This window comes from Cyprinodon tularosa, unplaced genomic scaffold (assembly GCF_016077235.1).
Source record: "Cyprinodon tularosa strain WSP-4 unplaced genomic scaffold, ASM1607723v1 ctg206, whole genome shotgun sequence".
Lineage (NCBI taxonomy): Eukaryota > Metazoa > Chordata > Actinopteri > Cyprinodontiformes > Cyprinodontidae > Cyprinodon > Cyprinodon tularosa.
The window spans coordinates 1,724,070-1,749,751 of record NW_024038764.1 but is presented as its reverse complement, the minus strand read 5'-3'; the positions used below and the strand labels follow the sequence as shown (position 1 = coordinate 1,749,751).

The 25,682-nt window shown below is 37.5% G+C and overlaps 1 protein-coding gene across 19 annotated transcripts in view; it reads left to right on the top strand.

Annotated features, from left to right (window-relative positions):
• The window catches only part of nrxn3b (neurexin 3b), a 409,294-nt gene that overhangs the window by 146,907 nt on the left and 236,705 nt on the right, over positions 1-25,682 (top strand). For 10 of the 19 annotated variants that reach the window (XM_038285077.1, XM_038285074.1, XM_038285069.1 and 7 more), the window contains 9 exons: positions 6,352-6,555; positions 9,386-9,412; positions 12,559-12,678; positions 14,527-14,639; positions 14,759-15,027; positions 16,431-16,621; positions 16,732-16,905; positions 17,965-17,991; positions 20,852-20,971. In XM_038285077.1, the coding sequence (XP_038141005.1) occupies positions 6,352-6,555; positions 9,386-9,412; positions 12,559-12,678; positions 14,527-14,639; positions 14,759-15,027; positions 16,431-16,621; positions 16,732-16,905; positions 17,965-17,991; positions 20,852-20,971 (1,245 nt within the window). The remainder of the gene's footprint in view (positions 1-6,351; positions 6,556-9,385; positions 9,413-12,558; positions 12,679-14,526; positions 14,640-14,758; positions 15,028-16,430; positions 16,622-16,731; positions 16,906-17,964; positions 17,992-20,851; positions 20,972-25,682) is intronic. The other 9 variants (XM_038285086.1, XM_038285085.1, XM_038285084.1 and 6 more) reach the window with 1 other exon arrangement.

Below are 25,682 nucleotides of genomic sequence, written 5' to 3'. Positions count from 1 at the left end.
CAAAGACTATGAAGATTCTGGTTGCAAACTCAGTTGACTGCAAGTTTATTAGGCCAAGATTTACAGTATGCGCCAATTTATATAGAGTTAATGAGGGAGTTCAGAGAAATATGAGACAAAGATGTTTGGAAACATAAACTAGCAGCCTGTAGGATCTGTAAATCCCTGCAGCAATGAATGGCTGATTGTCATAACAAAAGATGTAAGAAAAGAAAAAGCTGTGGAAACTTTCACATTCAGAATTTATTATTTCTGATCCATTTTTGACCAACATTATTACTCTAATGCAGACATCATCTTTGCTGTTCTTGTGAACAATCATAGTAATGCTACTGTTTTGTAGCACAGCAACATTAAAGGAATCTGAAGGTGTTTTGTTTTTGTTTTTTTCTACACATAATAAATGTGTGGTGTGCTTATGGAATTAACTGCAACAGTGATTTAGAGGTCCAATCATTGTTCTGAGAACGCTCTCTGTCCTGCAACTATGTTAATTAGTAACACTATAAAAATCATTTTAAACCTCGATTATTTGGGGATTTAAAATGGTTCGGAAAAAAAAGAAAAGCTCATTGAATGACTTAGACACTGAGGAAAAGGTCACTGTTGCAGCTTATTATGGAGCGTACACATAGAGGAGGACCGTTTGGAGAAAATGGTTATTGATCTTTTTCAAAACGGCAGATATCTTGCATAGACAGGGGACATATAATGTCTTTGTGTCACCATTGCAAGCAGAGATTCTATAAACAAAATAACAAACAATGGTGGTTTATCTTTTTTATAAAGCATAGAACTCTATTCGACTTCCAATACGTCTTTTCTAAATCAATTTGGAATATTTCTCAGATATATATATATGATGAAATTAATTTTTTTTAATATACCTACTTCTTTTGCATAACGCGGCATCTGTTTCCTCTCTTTACAGCTAAACAAGAAACAGACTAAACATACTGAGATAATCTGTAATAAAAAGTTTTGTTTTGCTTTAAGTTAGCATTAAAAAAAGATACAAAATCACCAAAAAAAGTTAGTCATATACAAAATAGTCAAAAATTTTATACTAAAGTAAAAAGAACTTTAGGCATGAAAACAATTTTACACTTTTTTTTATTTTACCATGCATTTAAGAATAATGAGAATTCTCATTTAAAATGGAGATGTTTAAATGTTTGAGATCCAGATTTGTTTACATTTCTATACCAAGTCTCGATTAAAACGATGTATAGAATAGGGCTGGGAAAAACAAAAGTGCAGCTGAAATGTTTTCTTTATCTCAAAGCATGCACAGGAAGTTTTCCTGACATCTCTAGTCTAAGGATGGTGTTCACACTCTTCATGACTGTTACACCTCTAACTTACAATGTTGGGCCTGATCTGGTCTTTCAGATCAATCACTTCCTCTGTCAGTCAGAAGAGCTGTCTGTGAACAGGCTGCTCTACATGCATATGTGGATGTTTGACGTTTTTTTGTTTTATTTCATCTGTGCGTGCCTTAGAGGAGACAAGATAAATCTGTGCAATCTAAAAGTGAGTAAAACAATGGCAAGCCAAGTTTTTGTTCTCCTCTAGGCAACTGTACTCAAACAGCAGACGGCTTGTTTGCAGAATGCATCAAGCAACAACCTCTATATTTGCAGAGAAATGTATGCAGGGCCCTCATAGTCGTACACTATTCATTACGCTAAGTGTTAGACTTATTTCATGCTTGCATAATGAAAATTCCAACATCATATAGGTTTCAGTATCCCTGTCTTGAAATCCAACAGGCAATTGGACCAACCCCCCTTTACCATGTATATCTATCTTCTTTGAATTCTCCACAGCCCCTCGTCTTCATCCATTGCATTTCTCCACTCCAATAGTGAAGCATTACTTAGGTCCATATAGGCTCTATTTTCTTTTAAAAACTGCAATGTCAAACCACATATTTCATGGTTGGATACCTTTTTTAATCTGTTTCTCTCTGTCCCTGAGAGTCTTCCCATGCACTCCAAGCATTCCTCCTCCTCAATCGGTTCTCGGTTTCTATTTAAGCTCTAAAGGAAGAGAACAAATTAGTCTGGCTCAGCAGTTCATGATTTCTTATTGTGCATTGTTTGATTATAGTGTGTGAATTTTTGATGGTGTTTCAGTATGTTTGCGTATGCCTCTTGGATTGTAAACTGTACACTAAGACAGCATAGGCACCAGCTGGTGTGCTTAAAAAAGACATTAGGCAGGAAAAAAGGAGAGTACAGTGTTTTTCAACCTTGCTGGCAGATTCATCATCCAACAATGCAGCTGAATATTGGCATGCCAGCCATGTACACATGTGTGTTTCCTATTAATAATATATGAGAGACATGGATTCATTCATGTCCCAGTGTTCAAGCCTTTTTTCTGCTTTCGTCAATGATCACTTCTTTACAGAGGTTTAAGTGGAAAAACTATGAGAAAACTTGATTTTCTGTCAAAGTGGCATCTATTTCCTGTTCAGATCTATATGGACAAATTACATACTGGTGTTTAACTTTGTTGGGTCTGAAAAACCTGAGCTGTTGTGGTGGGCTAGTGGTTAGAGCATTGCGCTTGGGTCCCGGAGGTTCTGAGTTCACTCTAATAGCCTGCCACTGTGGGCCCCTGAGCAAGACTCTTAACCCCAGACTGCTCCCCAGGCACTGAATAGTGGCCCCCTAAGGGAATGGGTCAAATGTAGAGAATAAATGTCTGCATTGTGGGACAACAAAGGGATTTACATTTTGATTTATGATGGAATAAGCCCTGGACAAAAACGGCCCCCCTTTCAGTTAAACCAATGACCCACCTGTTGTTATTGTACCTCTGCTAAGGAGGTTATGTTTTTTCGGTTGGGCCTCTTGGTTGGTTTGTTAGGATTATTTGGGAAAATTCTGAATTTTGGAATTCATTTATTTTATTTTCATTATTTTTATGAAATTTTTACCCGAAGCGCGCCTCATGTCAAGGAAGAATCGACTACATTTTGCTGATGATCCTGACCATAATCCGGATACAGGAATATTTTTAAAGGATTCTTCTACATTGTGAGAAAGGAACAAGTAGTCCCGCCCTAAACCAGAAGGTAGCAGCAGTGACGTTGGACTTAAAAGTCTGAAATAAGAAAAACGACTCGAAAAGCACTCAGAGAGCGTAGATCTCCAACAAGCAGCACATTTTGCACCTAATTTTGACTCATACAAACAGAAAAGTAACACAAGATCTGGATCATTACCCAATTCTTAATAAAAGGATTCTTTGCATGAAGCACACCTCTGGTAAGAATTTCCCGAAAATCTGTTAATAGCTTTTCAATAAATCCTGCTTAAGAAGAACCAGCAAACCAACCAACCAGCCTCTTCTTTGATTAGCAGACTGAGACTTTGAATGAGGCAGTGAACTGCTTGATTCTGCCAAATATCTTTATCTTTTTCAAAATGTATGTATCCAGATTATAATCTGGATGTTGGGTTCATAAATAGGTTTTTTCTTAAGAAGAACTGAAATACAGACTTATCGATACTATTCCTGCAGGAAGGAGAGACAGTTGAACCCCAGACTCAAACATACTGTCTCCCACTGGCCCTCCTCTGCAGAGCGTTTATTAACAGAACATGATGCATGGTTACAAACAGAGTATTGTTCTGACAGAACAATTGATCAGTTCATGAAGACAGAATGCTCCATCAGAATGACAAGGCAGGATGGTCTCCTGACTGAATCATGAGACAGGAGTGGAGCATTCCCTTGAAAAAATGTTTCATAAGCACACATTCATTTTATAATCATAATTGAATAAACCTGACACTGGATCATCACCAAAAATTTATGGATTGTTTTTTTTGGCATGACCTCTGGTAAAAATATTATTTTGTTACCAAACCAACAGACACAACTGAAAACATAAAAACCATGGCACGAAAAAAAACAACTTTATTTTTCGCAGGATTACTTCAAAAGTTATGGACTGATTTTCAGGACATTTCTACCTGAGGTCTGCCTCATGCCAGGGAACAATCCAATAAGTTTTGCTATTGATCCAGATCATGTGTGAGTTTTAGCTATCATTCTAATTTGGCTATAATTTGCTGCTTGGTCTGCACTCTCAGGTCCTTTTTGGTTTTGTAGTTGTTTTATTTTATTTTTGGGAGGGAGCATTTAACTGATAAACCAAAATGTACACTGATCAAAGCTTAGTATAGCTGTACACTAAGTATGGCGTCAGAAAAACAGGTAGAAAGATTCATTAGCTGACCACAGAATCAGTTCAGTTACTGAGGTTTTTTATTTAACAATTACAGTGTGGGTAAATAGACTCAAGAAGACAGAAGCAGAGCAAATTGGTTAACCATTGCATTAAACGAGGTTTTATTTTTTTTTCCTTTGTGCTACATGTGGACATTCTTCATTTTTGGAAATCTACAGTTGGATGTAACTATCACTGCTAGATAAGGACAAAGTGCTTTTAATTTTTCATCTTTATGGCATTTTCCATCAGTTCATTTTTATGTGATTCATGCAACATCTTGGCTTTATTAAGACCAGCATTGGTTCAACATGGATTTTTTCTTTTTTTAAAAGGTGTAAAGAAGATATATTATACATCACTGAGTATTTTTTTTTATTCAGACCACTATTGTTGTTATAAAATACTATAATAAACCAGTTCATGTCCTTTACCTTTCATATTTTAGTATTAAGATGGAACCTGCAATTTATCTTAACAAAGAAAAGATTTACATCAGTTCAATTCTAAAAGGTATATTCAATGTCCTTTTACCCAAGATAAAGTATTCATATAATATTTCCGTTGTCTGAATATAATTTGTTCAGTACAGTTGTGATATTTTTTATGGACTTCAAATGATTGAACTCATTTTGCTGGAAGTAATTGTTTCTGCAGAGATAAAACATACACTATATTGCCAAAAGTATTTGCTCACCCATCCAAATTATTGGAATCAGGTGTTCCAATCACTTCCATGGCCACAGGTGTATAAATTCAAGCACCTAGGCATGCAGACTGTTTTTACAAACATTTGTGAAAGAATGGGTCGCTCTCAGGAGCTCAGTGAATTCCAGCGTGGAACTGTGATAGGATGCCACCTGTGCAACAAATCCAGTCGTGAAATTTCCTCGCTCCTAAATATTCCACAGTCAACTGTCAGCTGTATTATAAGAAAATGGAAGTGTTTGGGAACGACAGCAACTCAGCCACGAAGAGGTAGGCCACGTAAACTGACGGAGCGGGGTCAGCGGATGCTGACGCGCATAGTGCGAAGAGGTCGCCAACTTTCTGCAGAGTCAATCACTACAGACCTCCAAACTTCATGTGGCCTTCAGATTAGCTCAAGAACAGTGCGCAGAGAGCTTCATGGAATGGGTTTCCATGGTCGAGCAGCTGCATCCAAGCCATACATCACCAAGTGCAATGCAAAGCGTCGGATGCGGTGGTGTAAAGCACGCCGCTACTGGACTCTAGAGCAGTGGAGACGCGTTCTCTGGAGTGACGAATCGCGCTTCTCCATCTGGCAATCTGATGGACGGGTCTGGGTTTGGCGGTTGCCAGGAGAACGGTACTTGTCTGACTGCATTGTGCCAAGTGTAAAGTTTGGTGGAGGGGGGATTATGGTGTGAGGTTGTTTTTCAGGAGCTGGGCTTGGCCCCTTAGTTCCAGTGAAAGGAACTCTGAATGCTTCAGCATACCAAGACATTTTGGACAATTCCATGCTCCCAACTTTGTGGGAACAGTTTGGAGCTGGCCCCTTCCTCTTCCAACATGACTGTGCACCAGTGCACAAAGCAAGGTCCATAAAGACATGGATGACAGAGTCTGGTGTGGATGAACTTGACTGGCCTGCACAGAGTCCTGACCTCAACCCGATAGAACACCTTTGGGATGAATTAGAGCGGAGACTGAGAGCCAGGCCTTCTCGTCCAACATCAGTGTGCGACCTCACAAATGCGCTTCTGGAAGAATGGTCAAAAATTCCCATAAACACACTCCTAAACCTTGTGGACAGCCTTCCCAGAAGAGTTGAAGCTGTTCTAGCTGCAAAGGGTGGACCGACGTCATATTGAACCCTATGGATTAGGAACGGGATGTCACTTAAGCTCATATGTGAGTCAAGGCAGGTGAGCAAATACTTTTGGCAATATAGTGTATCTTTTGAAAACCTCACATATAAAAGTAGGATCATAATTGGAAAATACAAATTTTAAGTTTTTCAATCGATGTTGAGAAGTTTGATGTACCATAAACAGACACCTGTTGTTTTTTGTCTCTCTTCAAGTCAGCTCTGAATAAAAAGAAAATTGCTAAATCTTTTTTTTCCCCTTTTTTCTTTACAGAGGCTTCTATTTTATCATATGATGGCAGCATGTATATGAAGGTGGTGATCCCTAACATCATGCACACTGAGGCAGAGGATCTCTCCCTCCGTTTTATGTCTCAGCGGGCCTTCGGCCTGCTCATGGCCGCCACGTCTCGTGAGTCAGCAGACACTCTGCGGCTCGAGCTGGACAGCGGAAGGGTCAAACTGACGGTCAATCTAGGTATCGTATGAGTCGTCACCGCTTGCTCAAGGGGAGCCCTTACTCATTTTTCTATATATATCATACGTTTCTTTCTTTAAAAAAAAAAAAATTAACATGTAATAAACTTTCTTTGTAGACCATTGTTGTAGTTGCATGTTAATGTTTCCGACTTGCCTGATCTGTAAATTCTTCTGCCTTGATGTCTTGACGTCTTTGTTTATTTTTCCTTGTATTGATCTAACACATAACAATGTTAGCCATGTTCTGCTGCCTATCTTTTGAACATTTCATAGATCATTTACTTAAAGTAGATATGCATCTTTATTATTTTTTAAATACATTTCATCATTAAAAGTAATTCAAGTAGAAGCATGGAGATAGTTGTCTGCTATTTATTCAGAAGTAGTTCAGGTAGCATTGTTATCTTGGTGCCTCATTCCTTTTTTTATCATTTATTTATTTTCTTTTCCCTCATGGTAGAAGGTTCACCTTTGGTCTAGCTGGAATCTCCCCGGCCTTGTTCAAAGATGGCACTCATCCCTTCAAAGGCCCAGAGCCTGCGGCCCGTCTGGCAAGCAGCCCGAAGCCACAGCAGCCAGCTCGCCCGCAGATGGTGGCATGAGTGGCCGCACTAAAATCAGTAGAAAGAAACAGCATCTAGCCTAAAACGATTACCATCCAACAGATCAAACAGGTCTGATTCATCCTAGAAGCTACAGCTTTGGAAAAAAATCTGAATGAATTAGTCATCTCTTTCACAAATCTGAACAAGGTTAGGCTACAGAAGCCAGTTTTAAGTAAGACCAGATGCCTTTGATGGCTGTCTAGGCTTTAGAGCGGTGTTGGTGCTGTGTGGCGCGAGGCTGTTTGCTCCCACTTTTCTGTTGCGGTTGACGGCACATGAGTTACACGGTCCCATTGATTTCTACCCACATCAGGATGAACCCAGCTTACTGATCTAATTATAAGTCATAGCTTTTATAAAGCAGCTCATAGGTCTTAAAGTGAAACTGAGTGCAAGTCAAACTTTTTGGGCTCTAGAATTAATTTTTAAAATATGAGTAAAAAAACTAAATTTTAAAAATAGCAATTAGCCATTTAATATTACAGTAGTGGTTCAGCAACATAGGACAGAGACGGAGCCGGCCCTACGTAGAAGCAAGCTAAGCTGCTTAGAGTTAGGTCAGGAGTCCAATAGGGAGCCCCTCAGATCCATTGGCTTCTAAATAAAAACAATATAAGATTTATCTTAAATGTAATGCTTAATATAAAGTCAAGAAGTTTTTTAAACAATTAGAAAAAAAAGTAATATTAAGTAATAAAATCAGTTTATTCCAGTTGCCTGATGGCACAAACAGTCAACCTTGGCCTCTGCTATTCCAGTGCCCCACGAATTAATAAGTAAAACTAAGATAATAAAAAAAAAAAAACAAGCTAGATTTTAATTTTAATTCAACATCAATATTTAAAGAAGCAACAATGCATTGACTGAAACATTATTAGAAAATATATAATAATTGAAAAGATGTGTAACAAGGTCTTATGGCATTACGTCTTGCAATCTTAAAAGGCCTTCAATTTATCATCGTCACATCCAGAAATAGGTGTGAACACTTAAAACTGTACTTCCTATGTCATGTTTTACTTTAAAGTAAGACAGGAAGTAGCTCTTTAACTGTTCAATGGTTCTATAATTTTATCCCCTAATAAACTCCACACTAAAGACTGACATAACTCTGTTACATATGCTAAATTTACATTTGGCAGCAATTTCGGACACTTGTATGGGAGAAAAGTGTGAAAAGTGATTGACTGCAGCTGCGCACCTCTCGGTGGAAATTCAGTATTCAATAGTCAGTCATGACACTGATATGGAAGCACTCAGATATCAATATTTCTTTTTGACTAATTCAGATGCATTTGTGGAAAACTAAAACCAAAGCTTTATCAAAAGTTTGTAACATGAGAGTTCTCTTCTAAGACGGCCATAAAACCAAAATTAGCCAACTGAAATATGCTAACCTTATTCCTAGTTCTTTATAGCAGTTTTCAATGTACAACATGTTTACTCTAAATATGAAAGCATTAAAATTCGAAACTTAGTTTTTCCTTAGTTATTTCATAAATTTCATCTTTACCCTTTTGACCTAAATTCATATATTTGTCTCAAGAGCTGAATATATATTCCGCATGTCTTTAAAAAGATAATTCAAAGGTTAAAACAACTGCAGTAAACCTAAATAAATAAATAAATAAATAAAATACATAGTTTATCAGACATAACAATGTAATTATATAAAACAGCTTTTTTTGTATTGTTGTTTAAAGTAAGATATTTTTCTGACTTTCTTGTGGTATGAGAATCTTTAAAATGCAGGTATATTACAGAGAAAAAAATTAAAAACACTCATAGAAAAGATACACATTCTCAGAAGATGCCTGTAGAAACAAACATAAAAAACTGTTATGTATTGAAACGCTTTTCAACCCAATAAATCAGAGAAACAAACTTACAGATACATTTTATTTAGTGCAATAGTTTAATAAAACACGCAAAACCTGTTCTGTGATCTGGCCATTTTAAATAAAAGTGGGGCCCCTGTTAAGGGCCCTATAGAGTGTTGGACTGGCTCTGGAGATATTTTTTGCTCTGTCTTTAGTTTTTTTAGATTACATTAGATTATTGCTGGAATGATATTGACCAGTTGCAAATTGATGTGGGAGCAAAATGGCCGCTGGCGTCATGTGTCCGTCCCCGGAAGGTGGCTTTCTTTGCTTTTGGATGTCTGCAGCTGTAACCTTGAAGGATGCAATTTCATCTGTCACTTGTTCTCCCCTCCCCATCTAGACTGTGTCAGGATAAACTGTAACACCAGTAAGTTCAACATTCTTCTTCTGCAGCCTTTTTCTCCTTCAGTCAATATTTAATTGTGGTCTGTGCTCTAGGTTTGAAGGCAGGAATGTATGAATGCAGAAGAGGGGGTGGCATTGGGAGCTGATAAGAGGATTTCTCAGTTTAAAAGGGGTGGGGGGGTAGGCAGAGATCAAAGTCTTGTAAATCAGGCTTAATATACTTTCTATATTTTAAACGGGCTTTTTTTCAAATAAAGTAAAGCAGCTAGCATTGAATCTGTTCCTGTATGCCTGCAGCAACTAACTGAACATCTGCACTTTGAACCTTTACTAGGAGTATTGGTTTTACATTTACACATACAGCAAAATACAGGGTTTCAGTTGCCCAATGTGAATACTGTACATATGTAGTACTTAAATTAGCAGCCTTTTACAGATGGTGTTTAACGACATGTTCTTACTTAGAAAGAGAAATTTGTTTCCCCTCACAGTCTTGCAATGTTAGAGAGGAAAAATGAACAGACAGGGGGATTAAGAGTGTTTTCACTGAGACAACACCCTGCAGGAGATTATTTATTATGTTTCCCGCAGAGGATGAATATTCATCATTTATATTGAAGTAACTGGTTAGCTATTAGTCACTTACAGGTGCAGTCAGTATTTATATCTACTCACCATCGACATGAATATTCCTTTTGTACTTTTTATGGTTTATTTGTGCAGTTCATATTTTACTTATGTCACATACAAGGAGACTTTAAAAGGATGATGGATACAGAAATTGGAATTTGTTATGGGTTTTCTATTAATCAACAAGGTGATAAAATGATGCATACAAATGAAAATATATGCCATAATCTCCCTCCAATGTTGAAGGTTATTTGGCTTAGCAAGTTGCAAAGAAACCACATTATTTCCAAAATTTGATCATCGTTCTTTTTGGAAGTTATAAATGTATCTAAAACTGCTTTGCTTTACGCTTCTAGGCATATTTTACTAATTTAAAGCAGGTTTTAGATAAGGCTATTCCTAAAGATTAATGCTAGCCTACTTTAGCCATCCTTAAACCAAGTTCTATCAGGTTGACTCAACTATTTATCCTTAGATCAATCAAAATATGTTAAGCAGTCACAGAACAACTCACCTCATCAAGGCTCAAGCCTGTCAATAAAGGCTGGTTTTCCCTCTCTGCGTCTGTGAGGTGTATTATTTTAGCTTCACTCCCCTCTGTGCTGCTTCAACACAGCCTGATTATTCTGCACTGCTGCACTACTGATGGTGGTCAGAGGGTCCGGTGGCGCCTCGCTTCTGTCAGTGAGCCCCAGGGCAGCTGTGGCTACAATCTAGTTTACCACCATCACTGTGTGAGTGCACGTGCATGAATGGGTGAATGACTGAATGTAGTGTAAAGTGCATTGATCAAGTCTCCTGACTTAAAAAAAACACTGCAAAAAAAAAAAAAAAAAACCTGATATATTTAAAGTAGTTTTTATCAAATTTATTGCATTTGACACTTTGCCAATGGGTCAAGACAATTGCCATTCAAAATGAGAATAAAATAATTGCATTGTCTTATTTCAAGTGCATAATATGTAATTATCTTATTTTAAGAAAAAATACTCATTCCATTGGCAAATCATATCAAATTAAGGATAAATACACATTTAAAAATGTTTTACTCATTTCTAGATAGTTTTTGCAGTATGCAGGCCATTTACCATTTCCTTAGTGTGTAAACTATTGGAGCACTACTGTCTCTGTCAATATAATGGATCTATTTTAATATCACAAAGGACTAAGAGAGGATTTCTACCAAAAAAAGAAAGTTTCTTCAGCATATTTGACTAAACTATGTAGCTACTCCAATCAGATTTCCTAATGGAAAAATGTTACACCATACAAAGGCCCAGTTTTGAGCACAATATTCTGTTAAACTCACAAACCTAAGAACATTTCCAACTGTCAACCACAGTGAAGGCAACAGCATGCTTGGACACTGTTTTCTGAAATATTTAAGTAGAACACAAACTGGATAGAATTGTGACGTAGGACTACTCATAGTTTTTCACCTCAAATCGATAGATATGTGGTTTAGAATCATGCAAAGGCAAAACTTTAACAATAAGTTAAGCAATACAACAATTTATTGTTTCCTATCTCAATATTACTATAATCTTCCCTATAAAAACTAAGTGGTTGCTCTGCAACTTGCTCTGGAAAATGTATCCAAATATAAGGGGAGTCTAATGCATGTATCAGAGTCTGTATGTATAATTTGACTCCATGTTAGTTGAAGATATTCTACAATACATTTCCTGGGTTTTACTTTTGTGTGAAAAAGTTAACATTGACATATAATCCAACATTCTTTCTCCAAATTGGAAAAACAAAACACATTCTTGTGGCTTATTCAAATCCCCAAATTAATATGACTCATGTCCATTATGTTTGTCTGAACTTCTGGCTAGAATATTAAATCACAATAATTGCTTATAGCAAAGATAGAAGCAACCAGCGTACGTTTTTAGTTGGTCCTACTGAATATCACATTGAATCTTCAGACAAAACCAATGACGCGCATAAGTATAGAAAAAGGAAATTAAAATCCTAAATTATGGCGAAGAAAGCTCTACTACCATCATTGCTTATAAAGATTTAAAATCTGCTTCCATTTGAATGCGTCACTTCCAATAATCTAAAGGGAAATGCAACAGCTGCTTCTCTAAGCTTTTAGATGGAGCTGCATTGCCCTCTAGAGGTGTTCAGAGTGTACTGACTTATTCAGACTACAACCCATAATAGGTTATGTTTGGTCTGCACAGAGTTTTAAGATTCTGGTACTATTAAGTAGCTGTATTATTGGTGTTTTAGTGTATTTTAAATCAATATGATGTGATAGAAAACAGAGGGAAATTTTATTAAAGGGGATGCAAGCAAAAGAGAAAGAGTTAGAAATGCTTTAGTTGTTTTTGTGTAACAATAAATCTGATTTTCTCTATTATCAAAAACCAAACCAGAAATCTTTGTTGAATAACTGCAGCTTTAACCCAAACCAAAGCACTTCAGTATTCAGTGATCTTTGTTTTATATTTCTAAACAAAGGAGAAATTAGTTAGTTTTTTGCCCTTTGCCTTCCCCATCCTTCCACTAACTGATCCTCATCTTCAGGCAAGGGACCTGAGGTTCTTTATGCCGGACAAAAGCTCAACGACAATGAGTGGCACTCAGTGCGAGTGATCCGCCGCGGTAAAAACTTCAAACTCATCGTGGACGATGATATGGCTGAAGGTATTTTCATTTCCTTATTTAATCCTGATATGCAAACTTCCATCTATGATCCTCTTTGATTCTGCATTCTCCACTTTTTCATGGAAATTTCATCAAGCAGAAAGTTAAAGTCAAGTTTATGGTTTTCATTTCTGTGATGCATTAAAACTGGATAGTTGATTGAAGGATTTGATAGAATTAAATTTTTTAAATAAATTGACATATTATGTTAAAATGGTAAAGAGGAATTTGGTATCCACTATAATAAGACATGAAAATATAATTACCGGTATATAATAAAGCAGAGCAGTTAATTTATTATCTTTAAAAGCTAATGATAAAACTTTAGGTATAAAACAACTTTAATTTATTGACGCTGCAGATTAAAGCACATATTTCTTCAATTAAAGAGAATATTATTTGAATGCATTCTTTGTATCTGTGAAAATTTTAGCAATTGCTTCATTTTCAAGTCCATTAAAAACTCATTTCTTTCTGTATTACTGAAAAATTAATGTAGCATGTTATTAATGCAGAACATTTGGTCATTTTCATTAGTTCATTGTGTTTGTTATCATTTGAGAAAACCTTGCTTCAATGAAATTATCTTTTAAGAGAAAAAAAATCTAAAAATGCCTGATTATCAGTGTTATAATAGTGGTAATAGATGGAGGGAAGAGTAGCTTTTGGTACCGGACCAAAGAGGAAGTTAGAAAATAACAGTAACATCACATTGTCAAAAAGAAAACAAAGTAGGCACCAAAAAGTGGTACTGAAACTTCTGAATACACTAGTAGCAGACAAATAATGAATCAAGTGTTTTTATGTAAAGGGCCACTCTTGGTCTTTAATGCATAATGCAGATTTTGGTGTTTATTATCAACATCACTGTAAATGGATAGATAAAAGAAGTTGTTTTCCTTATGTTTTTTGTTTTTATTTAATCAAACTTATTTAAGGCATTGTTTGTCACCTATAGACAGCATTACTTTTAAGTTGTTTCACTATTTATAAGCTTTCTCAGAAACATGTTTCTCAGGACATTACACAAGATATTAGGCCAGAGATTGGTACTGGAAATAAATTGGTGTTAGAAAAGGGTTTGCAACATCAAATGAAGAATTATAAAATGAAGTATTTGCATGTAAACACTCCAACAAATCTGAAAGCTCGCCTCCACAATCACTGGCACTCAAAGTGAAGATGTTAACAAAGCTCTTGAAACAAAGAGGAGTGGAGACCCTAAGCCATCATTTTGGTTGTAATTCTCCTACAGTGAACATGATGATTTATTTTTTACTTCTGTTGCCATCTTTCAGACCTTCCATGGTAGTAATATGAGATCTTTAAAGCTGAAGTTTTAAATTTTTTATAGATTTTTTTTTACATTTTTACTGACAGTTTTTTTCATGTAAACTGCCAACATGTGATTGTTGAGGTACATCTACCCTATTTGTTGCCTGTTATATTATCCCTCTAAAGATTATTAATTGGATCCTCAATGATTGGAAGTTATTATTGTTAAAAAAGTTATTTCTTTTAGTGGATTTTGTCACAATAGGAAATTTTGAATTTGGGGGAAGATCAATTATGATAGTTTGAGACAATGATAATTGAAGAATAAGAAAGACTTAACAATATATACAGTATATATCCTTTATTTTTTTTACATACCTATACAACAAGGGCTGTTTGTTCCTGTACAACATTAACTTAGTATTTTTTTTTTCATAAATAAATAAATAAATATATATATATATAAATTTAGAGTTTAGAGTTTTTAGACTTGGTTATAATCGGTACTTAATAATTTTTCTTCTCTTATTTTCCATGGTTTACTCTAACTAGTTTTGCCTTTTTTATACTCAGGTCAGATGGTAGGTGACCACACCCGCCTGGAGTTCAGCAACGTGGAAACAGGCATCTTGACAGAGAAACGCTTTGTTTCTTCAGCACCCTCCCCTTTTATCGGCCACCTACAGGTAATAGGGATAAAGGGCTGTTGCAAAACATTTACAGGACTTTTTTTCTCATTTTGCTTGAATTTGAGCAACATTTGAGCTGTTTTATTAAAGATGAATTCTGGCTGATTTCTCTCCAGAGCCTCAAGTTTAACGGAATGCAGTACATTGACATGTGCAAAAATGGTGACATAGATTTCTGTGAGCTCAACGCACGCTTTGGCATGCGCTTCATCGTCGCTGACCCCGTCACCTTTAAGACCAAAGGGAGCTACCTGGGCCTGGCCACCCTGCAGGCTTACACCACCATGCACCTGTTCTTCCAGTTCAAAACCACCTCACCTGATGGCTTCATTCTCTTTAACAGCGGAGACGGGAATGACTTCATAGCTGTGGAACTGGTCAAAGGGTGAGTGAGATGGAGGAGCTGATGGATTTGTTGATGTTTTGACATTGACATCTGAAATATAACAGGGTTGGCCAAATATAACGTTAAAATATGTCATCATCAACCAGCTACAAAGAATTTTTACTTGTTCATTTTTCCTATAAACTTAGGTGAAAAGAGGGAGATTGATAAACATGGAAATTGCCTTGCAAGTCTAGTCTTCTTTTTGGTTTACAGACAAACCACAATGTATTTTAATAGAATTGTCTGACAGATTGGCAAAATCCACCCAGAAATAAAATATTGTCCCCTAAATATTGTCCCCTTTATGTACTTTAAAATCCATGTACTTTTGAATGCTTTAGTATTTGCAAAAGTTTGTACTTCAATACTTCAACTTGAGTAGATTATTGACAAAGTAACTTTCACCTGTATTTGAGTAATATTTGACTATGTGTATCAATACTTTTACTCATGTTGACTGTTTGGTACTCGGCCCACGACTGAATCTAATTTATCCCTTCATATATCGGGTGGAATATTTGCCGCAACCTTTATCTGCTATGCGGTTGGTCCTGTATGGTCAGAGTGATGTTAGGATTCAGTAAAATAGTTTTTATATATAAGTTGAGAAGGAAACCTTTGGTGTCTAAATCTTCTTCCACATCTGCTGCATCCCTCACATGGCTGTGGCCAACGTTACATAAGACTTTTGGCCTTGTACACAACCAGCTTCAGTGACAGGTTTTAGAAGGCTTGTTCATATATTTTATCACCTGAGCTGTAAAGCTTTGCGGCTTCACCTTAGTTAACTACCTCTCTAACAAATGCACAATTTGCCTGGGTTATCAGTTTAGACATACCTTGTTCGAATCCAGTGTTTTATATCCTCATCCTTCTCTGAACTTCTCCATAATTGTCCTACTGACCTGTCTACAGTGGTCTACAGTGCTCTTCATTATAATGTTTTGTTCACTAATGTTCTCTTTTGATTTACTGAGGCCTTTAAAGATGGACTTTTTGCAAAAACAGGTTGCAAAGGATTTTATTAAAGGTTATGAAATGATGTGTCTGATTTTTATTTGTGAAAAACTTTCTAAACTATATTTTTCTGCCACTCTACACTCTTGTTGGACTATGAAAAGGGTTGTCCATTACACTGAAAATCTCTGTTTATAACTCAACACATTGAAAATGCATTGAAATCTCTGTTTATAACTCAACAAAAGACACTTGCAAGACACTTTAGATCCAAGGGAGTTCTTATTAATTAATATATATTTTACCTCCAGAAAGACAGACTTACCTTTAATTTTTCAAAATGGCCTTGATCAGTAGTTCTGCAGGCTTTCTGAAGTCCTCTCAAAGATTGGCTGCTTTTCCACTCATTTTCAGCCCATCTGCTGCTGTTTATTTCCTGCCAGGTTTATTCACTACGTCTTCGACCTGGGCAACGGGCCCAGCCTGTTGAAGGGAAACAGTGACAACCCGCTGAATGACAACCAGTGGCACAATGTGGTCATCACGCGAGACGCTTCCAACACACACACTCTTAAAGTCGACTCCAAGTCGGTCACCCAAAATGTCAACGGGGCCAAAAACCTCGACCTTAAAGGTACCACACAGGAAAAACATCATCATAAATCAACAGTCCTGTCTCTCATTCTTTCATCATTCCCAGAATATGAAAGTGGAATAACTCCCTCTAATTTTGTGTCCCTTCAGGTGACCTGTTTGTTGGAGGTTTGGGACCCAACATGTACCAGAATCTCCCTAAACTTGTGGTATCCCGGGAGGGCTTCCAGGGCTGCTTGGCATCAGTAGATCTCAACGGGCGCCTGCCAGACATCATCAATGATGCGCTTTTCCGCAGTGGACACATAGAGCGTGGCTGTGAAGGTACAAATCCCTTATTGAAGTATAAAAGTCATAACCTGGTCACACACTAGCTAAGCCCTTAAGTTTTCTGATTTAGGGATGATGTCATTGTCTTCATTATATTTAAATAATCAAAACGTGCTCGATACCAAATTAACCTAAAAGTTGAACAGGACAATACTCTTTCCATGGTTTGATTTAAAAAATATAAACAAATCAAGCATTGTTTATTAAGGTTTCTGTTATATGGACCAAGAGGGCTTTCTGCCCTATAACTTCTGAAAACCCACAAAAATACAAATATTCCTTAGTTTTCACAGTGGAAAAACAGGAATTTTATGTACAATTTATTGAATGATTTATTGAACCTGAACTTGACTGGAACTTGAAATATATCCAACAGGAAGTTAAAGTTAAGTATTTGTAAGTATTTTACCAGTAAGTATTTTACCAGTCAGAATAGAATACACACTTATTGATGTGAATGTGATCTTATGTTTGTTTTTTTATTATTATTATTTCTCCGATTTTCTTGTCACCATCAACTATATTTGGGGATACAGTAATTCTTGCAGAGTATTTGTAAACTATTACAAAATATTCATTTTTATTTAACCAATATTCAGATTGCATATATGAAGAATGTTGAACCTTTTTACTTTAGAAGAAAATCCACAATAAGTAAGTCTATGTTGTGTGATCCATAGATTGATTAGGGATAATCAAAAGCACTAAATTATTATGGCTTTTTATTTTATAATTTTTGCTTGAATTGTATATCACTGTATTTGGTTGGTGTAGTAACTTCTATAACCTCCAGAGGGCAGTAAAAGCTTTAGTTGTGAGCCTAAAGAAATACAATACACCAGAATACAATATACATACATTCAAAGATTCACACAGATTTTTCATCAAATATTAAAGCTCCTCTCCTATTTTGCAAGGTTCCCATATTTTCTGACTGGCAAATGTAAACAAGTTTTCTGACCACTAACAATGCTGCTGCTTGACTAATCCTTTGCTCTTGTTTCCTGTTCTGTTCTGTTCTGTTTTGTTGTTTTCCTTTCTGCACCAACAAAGTTGGTTTCACCAAAGCCGACCTGCAAGGTAGAGGGTTCAACTCCGCCTCTCGAAGGCCAGCTCGCCTGAAAGGTTGCTGTGTGCAATGCATCGTGGGTGTCACCATGGCAATAATGTCTTTCAGGTGCTGCAGTGGGGACTTGCTCTCTTATGGGAAACAATACGAACAAACTGTGGAAAGAAAAAAAAGCTTGCTAGGCAGGCAGGAAAATAATTGCTTCCTATTTTAAATTTGTTGAGTGCCATTTAGAATAGAACACTGTTGTATAGTATTCATACCCCTGGATCTTTTTCACTTTTTGTGATATTGCAACAATATTTACTACAGTTTTTAAATATTTTATGAGACAAAAAAGTAGTACATGGCAAGAAGAAAGAAATAAAAAAAAGGAGAAAGAAACCTAATTAGTTAATTGAAAAACAAACTGCAAATGCTGCAAGAAAGCCACGTGTTGACCACTTAAGGTTTGCTTCTATCTTTAAAGGTAGACACAGAAAACCTGCAAGATAGTGCTCTTGTTTTGTTACTATTTGGATAGTTTTGAAGCATCAATTAAATGTTGCAGCATCTATTATGTATATACGTTTTTAAGCTGGGAACATGGATTGATGTAAATCCAGGGGCAACTTTAGAATAAAACTTGTTACAGACTGGTAGAGACTTTATAATAAGGCAGAGATTCATTGTGTTGCAGGATACATCTTCTATGCAAATTAAAGTGAGCCGTACATAAAATCAATGCAGATTCATATGGTAGAATCTCCTACTTAAATTCCAGACCTTAATCCATATGAGAATCTTTGTTATCTTAAATGTAATGCTTTAATTTGATCGAGTTTGAAGATAAATTGTCACGGTTCAGAACAGTAGGACCTAGTATTCAGGCAAGACAGTCGGATTACTCAAAAGGCGTTTATTAAAAACAAACGGATCAGTTGTAGCAGCGGCAAGGGTATCTGAGGCAGGAAACTCTGGAGAGAGGAAAACACAGGTTAGTGACCATATATATCTAACGGAGGAAGATTATGAATGCGAGTCACTAACCTGGTTTACAAGTCCATAGCAAGATAACAAGGCCAACAAGATGCGGTTGGCCCCTCAGAGGTCCAGTAGTCCGATTTGTGTTTTTCAGTTTTGCTTGAGGTTTGAAATTTTTGATATGACAAATTTATGAGAAAGCTTAAGGGGTGTGAGTACCTTAGATAGGGTAAAACTAGATATTAATTTGGCAGATAATTTCTTGTTTATACCTACATGGTCAGACAAAGGGTACAGTCCTATTTAGAAAGTACAGCAATATCAGCATCAATTCTGTAAGCAAGGACTGGAGGCATATCAGGTCATCATGGCAATGTGGGTTCATTATAGCCTGAAACTACTGTACCACAAAAACAGCTGCAAGAATTTTAAAGCAGCTGAAGGCAAGCTGTGACACACTCTAGGGCATCACAGTCAGCATAAAGATGCTGTGGCTGGACATCTAATCTGTCACTGTGCTGTTTCAGCATCAAGCCTTAGATATAAAACTGTATCATATCTGCTGCCAGGGGTCTTTTTTTGTTTCGTTTTTTTCCAAGACAGCGAGTCTCCTGCTCCAACACTGGAATGCACACATTCCATTTGCCTTGATATAAACACAACATATACGTGCACAGCACTCTGGGTGCCTGGTTGACTACCATTGCAGTACATTACACAGTAAATGCACTTTCAGCTGGCGAACTTGCTCTGTTTCTTTTTCACTTAAAATGTCCCTTTCTTCTCTTCACGTCGTCTTGCACAAAACAACTGCTCTTAAACAAAGTTTACTTTCATTTTTTTTGTTGTTTTTTTACTTTTAGCTTGTTTTTTTCTTTTCATTGGGTTTGTTTCCTACTGTATCTGGTTATTAGAGGTATTACTGTCGAGATTCTTCTCTGTTGTCTGCACTGACTATTAATGCCAGATTGTTGATCTCATTATCTATGCAGTGCACTTGTTCTTATCTGCATTCCCTCTCCCTAGAAGTATTCAAAAGTGAGAGCTATGTGTGGTGTGAGGAATAGCAAACACACATCCGGTTTGACTTTGAATACCCTCCTTGATTCTCGTCTGGCTCTGGTGCATACATAGAGATATGTGCCATGTGTTCTTGAGTGCTTTATATTTCTTTTTTTTTTTCTCCTCATGACTTCTGTCTGTCTGGTGGATCTATTGTTCATCTTGTATTCTCACACAGATGTTTAGAAATGCAACCGGTGCCATGTTTATGACATTTTTATATGGCTATTGTTAACCGCAGAGGTTCTTTTTTTTAACTGTTAGCGTCTCGTCTTGCTTGTTCTCAGAGGGAATGCAGCGTTTCGAAGTTTTACTTCAATAAAACTTTCCTGAATCATGTCGGAATGTATAAAAAGTTGCATGCAAGCCTAATGGCTCAATAGCTGATAAAAAAGAATGAAACTAAAGGATATGGACTGTGTCATCACATCTGCCAACCCAGGATCCGGCTTTCTTTAGCAACAACAGCTCTTCATCATTAATTATTTTGCCTGCTTTCAGTCAGTTTTCACTCAACTGACAGTAAAAGCATCGGCTCCTTCAGCTTAAAGAACATGCTGTAGAGACGGTAAAAACCTGGGGCCTTTATATTGATTTTGCACCTATAGACTCCAGCATGAGGCGGTATTCCTGAGACCGTCCTAAAAGGCCCTGTACTCAGGTTGGGCTTCTTGTGGTGGCACTGTCTGATCCTCCTGCTGTCTCCTAGGACCATGTAGTGTAAACCTGTCTTTCGAGAGTGCACATCCTCTGCATGGGTCCTTCTTTCTTTACGGTCAGCTGCCTTAAACATTGCCTGACTTTATACCTGTGGTATCTCTTTTTTTGCTTTTCTCATCTCTCCAGGCCCAAGCACCACCTGCCAGGATGACTCGTGTGCTAACATGGGAGTTTGCATACAGCAGTGGGAGAATTTCACCTGCGATTGCTCCATGACATCATACACAGGCACCCACTGCAACGACCGTGAGTACTGCTGGACTTTTCAAAGGCTTGCTTCCTCAGCATTCTGCTGCAACTATTTAAAGCAACAGTTTTTTAACACTTCAGCAGAAAATGTTGGTATACTTTTATTCAGCAAACTTTCAGAGTAGATCAAATTAGGGATATTTTGATTTTACTGTACTTTAAATTTCTTTCCATATGCAAATAGAATGCATTACTTTCAAACATACAAATCTAGGTAAGCATACCTATTACAGAAAAACTTCAGAACAGGAAGTACGGTTGTCCTCTACCCGAAATGCAGGGTACACTGAAGCTTCATGACTGTTGTTCCTTTGGTAAAATGCAAGCCTTGCCAGATCTTGAGTTAGCTTTGTGAGATCTTCTAAAATCTTTTAGAGTAACTTTCAGAGTTTTTTTTTTTGCATTCTGGATTATTTTTGATAATAAAAATGCCTTAGTTATTCAATAAATTGCAAAAACTACACAACTTTCAGTGTATCTTATCTTAAAATCTGGCAGATCTAACAAATATACATTTGTGAATAAAAAAAGGGTTAAAAGAAGGGGTTTTTTTTCACCAAAAGAAAAGAAGTGTGTTGTAATTCAATTTCTTTAAGTGTCAGGCCTTTAGGCTTCATGCTTGGCGGTGTATATCTGTGGCTGATGATGTGCAAACTACCATCTACTAAATGTCCATCACAGGAGAAGTAAAAAGTGTAGTCGTGTGTGTGTGAGCTGGGATGTCTTATCCCCATGACGACAGGGGACTCCCCTTCGGTAATCATGCTTGGCGGTCTTTCATTTAGCATTTAATGGAGGGGGCACAGTGCTGCTGGGCCCGACTAATGAGGTGGTAGAGGCAGTTAGCAGAGCTGCTATCTGCGAGCGCCAGCATCCGCTAATCATCCAACCTTTCTGATGTCAGAGCTGGCTGCTGGGTTTGACTTTATATCTTTTTTTTTATCTCAGTTTATTGTCTCTTTACCCTCCCTCTCCAATGCTAGTACTTTTTTTTTCCTTCTTTTTTTTTTTTAGATTTCAACACTCGGAAAGTAACTGACTCTAACTCTCACATGGTGTTTAGATTAGAGATGTTTGGGTTTTAATTAGTGACGAGGAGCCTTTATTAATCCACATCATGGTGAATTAATAAAGACTTCATCAGCAGTGAATAGAGTGGTGTTATTAATTTTAGATCTGCTAAGATATCCAGACTTATATCTGTTTGAAATACAGTACAGGTGTTGTAACACTGATAAAGAAAAAAAAATAAAAAAACAGTTATTTCCTATTTTTTATGACATTCTAGCTATAGGTCTCAAATGATCCTTCTCTTTTCAAGGAGTTAGATGTTGGACTATCAAATCATATATCGGTATATTGAATAGATTCTTAGATATTGACATAGAGACAAGCAAACCTTACTAGAGGAAAAGTCAAGACTATAGGAGTGGTTCGCATTTAAATTAAGTCCTACATTTACCTGAGCTGATTAATCCTGGATTGTACAGTACCAGCCCCCTAATGCAGCAATGGTCTCTGCTTGCAAGCTTTTATTTCACCACCAGGTGGCAGTAAAGACACAAGCAAGCCCACACACTGTGCCTACACGCTGAGCAAAAATGAGATGCAATTCCCCAAGCATGAAATCAGCTTCGCATTTCTTTTCCTGTACTGTCGTTGTCTCGTGTTGCTCTCTCTATTTTATGTATACCCCCCCACCCCACCAGCTCTATAAATGCATTACCTTTTCAACAATTATACTTGATGATTATTAAAAAAAAGGAGCAATTTCTTGCATGATGCAAACTCCAATGTCTGTCTTATTGCCAACAGTTTTACTGCCCCGGTGAAGTAGCTAGATTTGAAAAAAAAAAAAGGTGTGTGCTCAGTGCAGCTGGGTGACTTATTTAATGCTGCAAGCGCAGGGCTGAGGGAGAGTTTCTAATTAACAATGTGGAAATGGAGCTCCTGCCTCTGTATCTCTCGGCCTTTCTCTCTCTGATAGCTGGCAGCAAATATTAGTAATTGTCTCCCTCTCTAACTCAGTCATTGTCCAAATGAAGGAACTTGAATAAGGAAAAGTGAACTCATCTGCAAGAGACGCTGCTCGAAGTTTCATTTCTGCCCATTGTTAGCACTGAGCCTTTGTAGCTAACAGGTCTGTGGGAGTAGGGGATGTAAAAAGCACCTCAGCAGGTTCCAGGTCGTCTATTCAGCCTTGATTTGTTCTTGTGGACCTCTGCAGCCCGCACGTTGGACTGCACTCTCCAAGACACAAAGAATATTAGAAGGGATCTCTGCAGCAAACATGGCCATTTTGGGCGCCGCTCACAGCGTCTTGAGCACGCTGCGACTCTGTGCTGCAATAAAATTGGGAGGGGGGCGTAAACAGCATTTCTATCCCATTTGATTCTGGCTCAGTGTCATCCTCATTTTCCCCTCTTTTTCCGTCCTTATCTTTATGATTACTTCTCCCACTCCCCTGACAGGTTTCGTTAATGCCACCGAGATTTATTTTAACTGCAAGGACATCAAAGCTTTGGGCCACTTGGACACTCCAAATCTAGAACAATTACCCGGCTTGCGTAATAGAATTATCTCTGTAAAGGTCACTGAGTCATGTGCGTGGTAAACAGAACGACAAAGCGGGGAGGGGAAAGGGAGGTGGGCCGGCGGCAGACAGAACCCTGCTCTCTGGTTTGATGCTGACATTGGTAATTGCACAGATAGATTTTTGGAACTGAATGAATTTCTCTGTCAGCACGATTCCAGCAGCAACCCTCTGCTCCTGCTTAACCCAACAGCCGTGATTTATTTTTCAAGGCGTGCTCAGAGGGCTGTAACCATATCTGACTAACTGCTTACATAAATGACAACACAGCAGCAGCATTGCTCCTTTCACTGTTAGGGAAGATATTCACAGTGTCCGCCTCATACTCATTTTGTGTCATGTAGCAAAAAAACATGGGAAAACAAAGGAGAAAGAGAAGTGGTCAGGCCATGTTTTGTTTGGGGCAGACAATGCCAGATAATTCCATCAACATTCCCAATGTGGCTGCTTCACAGCTTTAAACCAGAAGCATAAAACCAGGCAGCAGCACAACTCCAATAATCAGTCTGGCATGACGTCAGGGTGGGGTGAAGGTTTTTAAGGATAAACAAACCATAAATGCACACCCATCCAAACATGTACACACTCCCTGTGTGAATATGGAGAGGAGACCTTATTAATATTGGAGGAATTTTCATTGAAGCAGTGAATAATTTAGCCGGCTGTCTCCATAACAGGGACATAGAGCTGGCTGGAACTGGCTCAGCAGGTTTTGAGCTGAGGTTAGTTTGGCCGCAGAGAACCCGGCCGTCTTTTATCCTGGCTGTGTTTCACCTGGACACAGAAGTGTTACTTTTTCCGCTCTGTAAAAAAAAAAAAAAAAAAAAAAACATTTTGCTATTTTTTTTAAGTAGTAGGGGCAATTACCAAGTTCTATGAGGTTGTAAAATAAGTTTAGTGGGGCTTGCTGCTGAATCTGATCACATTTTGTCAAGAGAGCACTAATAAATTGAAAATGTTGATAAAAATATTAAAGTAAGATCAAAAATGGACCACAAGTGTTCTGTCCTGGATGTTTATCCTTAAGGAACAACTTATACTGATACAATAGTTCCTAGGATATAATCTGTAGTCTGAGTCTGGCATATATTTTTATCACAAAATTTATAAAGTGATAAAAGCATTAAAAAAAGTTTTGTATTTTAAAGAGTATACATTTTATAATTAGGTTTTAATTATTCTCTCCTTGTTAAGTTCAAATACTCTATTATACTATTATTTATACATACTTTTATCAATGTTGCATTTCTTAAAACATCCAGAGCGGTAGTGCAAGGTTAGGCACTGAGGGTTTAGATTCTGTTTATGAATTAAGCAGACCCTTTTATCCAAAGTGACACAGTTAGTGTAAAAGGATCTTGCCTTAGGACCCACACTGGCAGCTCATCCCCCCCCCCCCCCCCCAGAGGGGAATCGAACCGGGGCCTCCTGTGTGCAAGTCAGGTGACTAACCACTTTAGCCTGCCAGCTCACTCAAAATTAGATTTAATCTAGATTCTTCCAAGCTGTTTTGGGACTAAAAGGTGTGCATTTGGGGAGGTTAATAATCTGTAGTGTAGTCCAAGGGATTTTAATAGAAAGTGAGATGGCTAGTGGTGTGGTTGTTTTATATAATATTTTATGAACACTGTCAGGGTTTGGTTGAGGTTTGGAAGACCCAAATGCAGAGGCAGAGAGGCTGAGGCGATTTCTTGCAGTTTAATGGGGCAAAAACAGTAAACAAAGGCAGGAATGCAAAAATCCAACTAATAATCAAAAGCAAACCAGAACTATGGAGACATCTGGGGAAACCAAACATGGGGAGCCAGGGAGAGACGAGGTAGGTGGACAACAGCATGAGAGGACAGCAAAGACAAGGGAGAGGGAGAGCATATATAGCTGACAGAGACAAAGGGAGGGCTAACGAGCTGACAAGGAGCAGGTGTGAGAGGAGACAACGAGGGAGCCAAGGGGAAAGGAACATACATACACAAAAGGGCAACAGAGGACAACAGAAAAACATGAGAACTAACATAAATCGAGAAATTACAACAAAATTGGAATTAAGCCAATAAAACTAGAAAACAAGGAGCAAAGTAAAGAACAACAGAACCAAGACCATGACAAACACATGAA